Below are 8,329 nucleotides of genomic sequence, written 5' to 3' on the forward strand. Positions count from 1 at the left end.
TAAAAAGGGTTTCTCCTGGTAGCTGAAGCAAAATGGTTTCTCTTGCCAGCTTGTTTACTCTGCAGCTGAGAGCTGCGGGCAGCCAGGTTTGCTGCTGGAGCCCGCGGCAGCGTGGACGGGCGCTGGCACCGGGACACCCGCGGGGCAGCTGCGCCCTGCTCAGCCCCACGGCTCCCCCAGGACCAGCAGCAGGCAGGGGAAATGCTCTGGCTACAGCCCTCCAGGCAGCCCTGGGCCCGTCCTCCTTCCCTTTGGGGCAGCGATGGCACTCGCCCTTTAATGGCCAGGTGCAAGCTGCAATTAGGTTTAGCCGAGGTGGTTGCAGACCAAACGGCCCCTCCAGCAGCAGGGTCCTCGGGGGCTTTTCCCATGGGAAGGGCGTGCAAACCCCATCAGAGATCAGGTGCTGGGGATGTCGGACAGGACAGAGTGATTTTCCTGGGAGAGGCAAGCACTGAACAACCCCATCCTGCCCCAGCTTGCTGCTGCGGGGCCAGAAAACGGATGGGACTCGCTCCCCTCTTCCAGAAGAGCAGAGCTCACAGTCCTGTGCCGAGACAGGTAGCAGCCAGACTCCATCCCTGGCAGATTTTGGACTTCCCAGGCCAAACAGGAGCTGCACAGCTCTTGCAGCACACAACCCGTCCCGGCTCCAGGATTAAAGCCACCGTGTCTGCTGCCAGCAGAGCCAGCCGGGAGGAGAGGCAGCAGGCAGCCGCCGCCGGCCTCGCCAGCAGCAACAGAGTGCCCAGCAGCCAGCCAGAGGATCGGGGCTGTGTTTTACAGCCTGGTATTAATTACCCAGAGTGGAATCTTATTTACGTTGTCGTCTCCCAGAGGCTCCTACTGTGCTCTTGGGTTTTCTTGGTGCCACGAGGCTTCGCAGGCAGCTACAGCAGAGGGCACTTCTCTGGGAGCCAGCAGCAGCATCTCCTGCACCAGGGTGTCCCACGGCACCCAAACAGCCCCGAGGATGCAGCACCCCAATAAATGCAGCACCACTGCATGCAGAGCCCTGCAAAGTCCACCTGACCCTTTGGTTAAAGCCACAACCTTTGGCCACCGGGGCCACGGGATAATTAAAACAAGGAGGGCCAGTGCCAGGCAGTGTCCCGAGGCCACGCTGCTTTCCGAGCCAAGGCAGGATGGGGAGCAGGAGCTCGAGGCAGAGGACACTTGCCAGGACAATGTTTTGCGGCTGGCACCGTGCACGCTGCCCGAGCCACCCCGCAGCAGCCGGCAGACAAGCGATCCAGGCTCTCAGCCTGGACCACCAGGGCTGGAGTTTTACAGCTGGAGGTGGTCCAGAGAGCAGCAAACGTGAGCTGGGTAAGGCACAAGCACTGCACGGGCCAGCAGCAGCAGCACTCGCTGCTTCCCTGCAGAGCCGGGGCTCAGCCCACGGGCACCAACACCAGCAGGGACAGAGCCTTTGGTCCCTCTGAGTGGGAGCAAACCCTAATCCAGACACAAAAGCAGTAAGATCTCAGCACAATTTTTCCCCAAGAGCCAGCCCTGCTCCAGCGCATCACCTCCTGCAGCTGCAGCACAGCCTTGGGAAGGGCGACCTGCAGCCAGGACGGTCTGCAAAGGAAGGAGACTGGGGGAAGAGAGAAAGATGCAATCCCACAGCAAAACACCACCCAAACCCGCTGCCTTTATCAGCCCCCTCTGGACAGGGCTGTGGTTAGTTTCCATTTTGCAGAGGAGGAAAGCGCAGCAAGAGGATCCTACAAGAGCTCGGTAACCCTCGGCGTCCTTCCCCCCCCCCATTTGCACAGCTGAGGGCACACGATGAAGGCAGGTGCTCCACGAGCAAGGATTTACACCAGCTGCCTCTCAGGGAACAACGAGCTGCCCCAGCCCAGCTGGGGTCCCACAGACCCCTCCACAGGGAGAAAATCCCCCATGGTGCTGGGCTTGCTCCCCTACCCATGGATGAAGCCCACCAGCCCCACAGGAGGATGCAGGAGAGACGAGCCCAGCCCATCCCTTACAGATCCAGCCATTACAGGGTGCCCCCAAAACCTAGGAGACCAGGGAGGGCAGCCCAGTGCCCACCAGCCCCCCTAAATTTGGGGGACTGGGCTGCTCTGGTGGGCTTGGGGATTTTTCCACCCAACACACTGCAGGCATGGGGGGGATCACCGCTCAGGTAGATGTTCCAAAACCAACTTTTCCATACCCCAATGCAAAAACCATTGCCCACCCTACCCCAGGAAGCAAAGGGGGGACCCCCAGCACTCCCCACAGCCCCTCTCCCACCCCAATTAGCAGCCCCCTCCCCAAGCACCCCCTGCCATACACCCACACCAGCTCCTACCTGCTGGCCAAGGGCAACTCCTCCGTGCCAGGACTGCCTTCCCCACATACTGCTACCTCTGGGGGGGTCCCGGGGTGGCCGGATCCTACAGCAGCCAGCTCAGGGACACCCCCCTTAGCCCCCAAAAACCCCTACCCTAAATACCCCTACCCCAAATACCCCTCCTAGGGCACCCCTCAGAGCAGGGGCCAGGCAAAACCAAGGCTGCCGCGTGCACCAGGGCAGGATGGGAGCCCTTAATTAGCAGACCCTGATTAGCAACAGCCCCCTCCCACTTCCCGGTCCCTATTTTGGGGTGAAAAGCGGCGGGATTGGAGCTCTTCCTAAGCAGTAACCAACGCACGGCCCCGCTCCCAGGAGGGGAAGGGGCGTGCAAAGGGGGGCGTGGGGCTGAGCCTGGAGACCGGGGGAAGCCTCGGGGTGAGGGGACGGTACCGGGGGGGGGGTCGGGGGTGCAGGGGACGGTACCGGGAAGGGGTCGGGGGTGCTGAGGGGGGGGTCCCGGTGCCCCTGGGGTTTGTGTGTGTGGAGGTGCCACTGTGAGAACAACGTCGGGGCTCGGTTGGGAACCGGGGGTGCCGGGGCTGAGCCCCACAGGGGCTGGAGGGGCTCAAACAGCCGCCCTTGGGCGACGGGGAGGCGGCGGAGGGGGGCGCAGAGCCCGACCCGAGGCGCCCACCCCGGGTTCCCCTCAGCCCGGGCCCCGCAGCCCCTGTCAGCGTTTGAACGGCGCCAAGCGCCCGCCTCCCTCCCATTGGCTCCCTCTGCCGCCCGTCAAGCCTCACGCCGCCTCCCCATTGGCCACTCGCCCCGAGAGGGGGCGGGGCGAGGCCGGCGCCGCGCTATAAAAGGCGGGGGCTGGGCGGGCGGGCGCTCAGTGCCGCTGCGCGACAGGTACGGGCCGGGGAGGGGAGGAGGAGGAGAAGGGGAGGAGGGAGCAGGAGGGCGGGGAGGGGCGGGGCGAAAGGGGCGGGGCGGGCGCGCGCGCGGGGGCGGTGCGCGGGGAGGGCGGGGGCGCGCGCGGCGCTGGTGGCGCTGCCTGCACGCGCCGTGCCTGCTCGGAGCGCGGCGGCAGCGGCGGCGGCAGCAGCAGCGGGAGCCACCGGCGCGCACGGCGATGCCCGCTCCGCTCCCGCCGCTGGCCGCCCCCTGAAGACAGCCCTCTCTATTCCCCCCCCTCCGCTCTCCAGCGACCTCGAGCTCTGCTGTCCCCTTCCCCTTTTTTTTTTTTTTTTCCCCCCCCTCTCCCTTCCCCTTCTATTTCCCTCCCCCCCCCCCCCCACCTTCCCCCTTTCCCTCCCCTCCAATCCGCCTTTTTTTTTTTTTTTTTTTTTTTTTATCCTCCTTTTTTGCAACCCTCCGCACCCTTCCCGGCTTGCCGTGTGGATGCGGCCCGGGGTGCCTGGCTGCGCGGGTGGCGAGAGCAGATGCTGAGGGGCCGGAGGAGGATGGAGTGCACCCTCGATGCGCAGAGTTTGATCAGTATTTCCCTGCGGAAGATCCACAGCTCCCGCACGCAGCGAGGCGGCATCAAGCTCCACAAGAACCTGCTCGTCTCCTATGTGCTCCGCAACGCCCGGCAGCTCTACCTGAGCGAGCGCTACGCCGAGCTCTACCGCCGCCAGCAGCACTACCCCGACGGCGCCCCGCTCCTCGCCATGCCCGCCTGCCCGCCGCCCCCCGCCGCCTCCGCCGCCGCCCCACCGGAGCTGGCGGCGCTCCCGCTGCCCCCCGACGCGCAGGACCGCGAGGCTCGGAGCTGCTCGGCCGTGCGGGGAGGCGCGGAGCTGCTGGAGGTGCCCGTGTGCGCGGCTCCCCCCCCCCCCGAGCTGCAGCAGCAGCAGCGAGCGCCTTGCAGAGACTCGTCCCCGGCTTTCTACCGGGCTTCTTCCACCGCTCCCGGTCCCGGTTCGCCCCCGGGGCTGCTGTACGCCGCCGGCTGTGACTTCGGGGCACCGCACTGTAGCAGCCGCACCACGGTGCTGGATTTGGACACTCACGTCGTGACCACGGTGGAGAACGGGTACTTGCACCAGGACTGCTGCTCGCAGTGCCCCTGCTGCTGCCAGCCGGCAGCGGGGCTCGCCTCCCCGCCGCCCGCACCGGGCACCAAGCGCAAGTATTACCCGGGGCAGGAGGAAGAAGAAGAAGAGGAGGGGGTGGAGGAAGGGGAGCCGGGGGGAGGCGGGGTGGCGGGCGGCCCCCCCTTCGCCCCGTGCACCAAGCGCGCCCGCTTCGAGGAGTACAGCGCCGAGCACCCGCAGGACTCTAACAACATCTCCAACTTGATCTCCATCTTCGGCTCCGGTTTCACGGGGCTGGTGAGCCGGCAGCAGGCGGACTCGGAGCAGCCCCTCAACGGGCAGCTGTGCAGCAAGCAGGCGCTGGCGAGCCTGGGAGCCTGGACTCGGGCCATCGTCGCGTTTTAGAGAGGAGCGGGGAGCCGGCGAGGGGAGGGGAAGGGGGGGGGAAACACCACCGAGGGGCTGGGGTGGGGGGCGCGGAGCCGAAGGACTCTCGAGGGGGGGGACCCAGAAACAAAGGCGGGGAGGGAAGGGGGGGGAGAGAAGAAGGTTGGGGGTGAGGGGAGGGGGGCGTGGGGGGGTGCCGAGGGGTGCGCAATGTGGGGGGGGGCGGGAGGGCAGAGCCACGCTAGTGTTTTATAAATTGTACAATAAAGGAAAAAAAGCTGAGATCTTGGGACTTTATTTTTGCAGAGATGAGAGAGAGAGAGAGAGAGAGGGGAGAGGAAAAAAAAAAAAAGAGAAAAAAAAAAAAGCAAACAAAACGCAAACAAACCAACAACAACACAACCCCAGCGCCGAAAGCACCCGGTTAAATAATCCTCTTTGTGTCCGCGCCGCTCGGGGGGCTCGGGGCCGGGGGTCGCCGGGGGCCGGTGCTGGCAGCGCCACGTGAGACCGGGGGGTGTCCCCCCCACACACCCCCCTCAAACCCCGGGTCGCTTTTGTGCGTTTCTTTATCCTGGGGTGGGGGGGAGAAAAATAATTTTAAAAAAAAAAAAGGAAAATTGAACTTTTCCTCCCGGCAGAAACGCGTGCGAGGGGTCGCGGTGGGGCTGCTGCTGGGGGTGCTGGGGGGGGCCCGGCCGCTGCCCCAGGTGCCCGAGCCCCGCTGCCCCCTCCTGAAGTTTCAGCCTTGCCCCCCCCCCAGAACCAGCATTGTTCGGGCTTGTGAAGAGATCTGTCTCCTGTAGAGTCTCTTGGTTTTGTGTTTTTGGGATTTATTTTTTTTTTTTAAGAACAACCTTTTGTTGTAAAAAGGTGGGTTTTCTGCTCTCCCCTTCCCCTTGTTTATTTTTTTTTTTTTCTTTTTTTCTCATTTTGTTTCCTTGCAGCCTGCCCCCTCCCAACTCCCCGGTACCAGCACTGTGTGTAACTGAGGATGCTTTGCCAAACGGTCTGTTGGGGTTCGTTCTCTTTTCTTTTTTGTTGTTGTTGTTGTTGTGTTTTTCTTTTTCCTCCTTTTTCTTTGTTTGTAAGCCTGTATTTTTGTGCATATGGAATTGTATATCACCGGGTAAAACTGTTCAGATTTGTTTAAATTTATAATCTTAATAAAAAGTCGATTATAAAGTTGCTGTGCCCTCACTTTCCTCCTCACCGCAGCCTCGCTCCCGACCCCCCCGCACCCCCCCCAGGCACCGGGCAGCCCTCACGGGCCTCCGACCCCCCCAAACCCCACAGCGGCCCCCCCAAACCCCACAGCCCCTTTTGTCCCCCCCCTCCTCAGGACCCTCGGCTTCCCCCTCACTCCCCCCCCCGGCAGGAGGCACAAACCCTCCCCTGGGGTTTCGGGGGGCTGCTCAGAGCCCCTGGGGGGGGAGACACCGAGGCTGCCCCCCCCGGTCCCCCTCGTTCCCCCCCCGGGGCAGCTCCTGCGCGCTCCCCGCGTCCCCCGGTGCGCTCGGGAAGTTTTTTTAAGTTGGAGTTTGTTATCACCGCGCTGTGCCACTTGGTGGTGCGTGTGGGTTTTTTTTTTTTTTTTTTTTTCCCTTTTTTCCTCTCTTTTTGTGTGCCTTTTTTTTTTTTTTCCTCCTCTTTCCCTTCTTTCCCTCCCCTCCTCTAAACCGAATGAATGAACGCGACGGGCGCTCCCGACCCACCTCCGGCCTCACCTCGGGACGCGCGAATTCATTTCAGAATTCTGATTTTATAAATAATTATTAAAAAAATAATAATAAAATACTAAAATAAAAACCCGACAGCTGCTACGACCCCCCCCCCAGCCCCCCAGGACACCCCTCCAACACCCCCCAGCCCCCCAACACCGCTCAGACCCCCCCCCGATTTTTGGGTCTGCCAAAAATCGGATCCTGGGGTGGGGGGGGTGATAATAGGGGGGGGCCCTCGGAAGAAGGCAGCGGGGTCGCGGCCGCTGCCCCCCCCCCCAGCTCAGAGCCGAGCCGGAGCGCGCCCCAAAACCCCCCCGCACCCCTCGCCCCCCCCCAACCCCCCCCCACGGCCACCGCTCCGCGCCCACGGCGCCCCCTGGTGCCCGCTGCGGGCCCCGCAGTGCCGGGGGGGGGGGGCGGCCCCGACCCCAGCTCGGGGCAGGGGGCGTCCCTCCTCCCCCCCCCCCCCCCAAATTAAAATTCATCAATTTAAAATTCATCAAGAACCCCCTCGTCCAGCCGAGCGCTCCTGCAGCACCCAGGGGTCGGATGTTTCAAGGGGGTGGGGGGGGTTCTCCCCCATCCCGGGGGGGGGGGGGGAAAAGCCCTCTCCTTGTGCCTGGCAGCCCGGGGTCTCGCTCGCCCCCCCCCTGCTGCCTGCCCTCCCCAGTGGGGAACCCGGGGGGCTGCAGGCAGCGCCTGGGGGAAGTTTCAGCAGGCGGCTGCTCCTGCAAACCCCCCCCCCACAGATCAGAGGTGCCGAAGCCCGAAGCCCCCCCCCAAAAAAAAAAACTTCCCCCCTAAAGCCCCCCCATGTCCTCCTGCACCCCGCAACCCCAAAAACCCCAGGACGCAGCACCGGCAGCTTGGTCCCAACCCACACCGTGGCTTCCAGGTGCTGCGATCCCCTGGAGCCCCCCCATATCCCCATGGGACCCCCCCCAGGCGCACCCCCCTCTCCAAACATCCCCTCCCCGGGGGCAGCCAGCCCTCGGCACCACTCCGGGGGGAAGTTTCGGGGGGCTCCCGTTGAGCTTTCAAAGCCCAGAAGGGACAAAAACCTCGCAGGTAACCACGCAGGGTGGGGGGGGGACACGGATAAACCCCCCCTGGAAGCGAGGAGCGAGCGGATCCCGCAGCTCCTTGGGGTCGCTGGGAGCCGGGCGCTCTCGGCAGCCCGGTTTTTTATTTATTTTCAGCCCCGGTACATGACATTTCTCTTCTGAAGGCGGCAGCGAGCCCATCACACGCAGCCTCTCCTGAAAGCAGAGCCTGGAAACCCAGCGCCTCATCTGCATATTCATAAGCACCTGATAAATTAATCATGATGGCAGAAGCATTCAGGCTGGAAGGGAGGTGACAGGGGAAGGTTGCACCCCCAGTACAAGCCTGGTCCTGGCACTCGCACACACACACGCTCCTCGCCTCCCAGGCACAAAAAAAATATTTTCACCCCTCCCCAGCCCCGGGAGCATCGCAGGGCAGCGCAGGGTCCCCAGGCTCAAAGTACCGAGCAGATGGGCTGGAGCACCCCCAATTTGGGGGAACTTCACACATGGGACCCCTCCAACCCCACTCCGCGTCCCAAACCTGCCCTCCAGAGCCATTGGGCTGCCCCACCTCATTGCTGCTGTTCTATCCCCAAAATCCTTTCGTGTCTTTTATCCTTGCAGCCGTTCGTGTGCCTTGGTGAAGGGGCGTCAAAAATTTTGTCCCTGGCAGCCCCGGGGGTGGCAGCAGCTCTGGAGGGGGGGCCCTGAGGATGGAGTGGGGCTGGGGCAGAGCCACAGGAGGTGCAAGGGGAGCAGGGGAACTCCTCAGCCCAGAGCCTGCACTCAGCCACACCATAACAAAACCTTCTCCAAGGGCAG

At 63.4% G+C, this 8,329-nt stretch overlaps 1 protein-coding gene across 1 annotated transcript; it reads left to right on the top strand.

Annotated features, from left to right (window-relative positions):
* Positions 1 to 3,624: 3,624 nt before the first annotated feature.
* On the top strand, positions 3,625 to 5,111 carry IER5L (immediate early response 5 like). Its single transcript, XM_027470865.3, has one exon. The coding sequence runs from the start codon at positions 3,751 to 3,753 to the stop codon at positions 4,750 to 4,752; it is 1,002 nt and encodes a 333-aa protein (XP_027326666.2). The 5' UTR covers positions 3,625 to 3,750; the 3' UTR covers positions 4,753 to 5,111.
* The last annotated feature ends 3,218 nt before the right edge of the window (positions 5,112 to 8,329 follow it).

This window comes from Anas platyrhynchos, chromosome 18, assembly GCF_047663525.1.
Source record: "Anas platyrhynchos isolate ZD024472 breed Pekin duck chromosome 18, IASCAAS_PekinDuck_T2T, whole genome shotgun sequence".
Taxonomy (NCBI): domain Eukaryota; kingdom Metazoa; phylum Chordata; class Aves; order Anseriformes; family Anatidae; genus Anas; species Anas platyrhynchos.

What these genes read in the sequence shown, in the direction of transcription:
- IER5L (XM_027470865.3), top strand. Translation starts at nt 3,751, where the DNA reads ATGCTGAGGGGCCGGAGGAGGATGGAGTGCACCCTCGATGCGCAGAGT.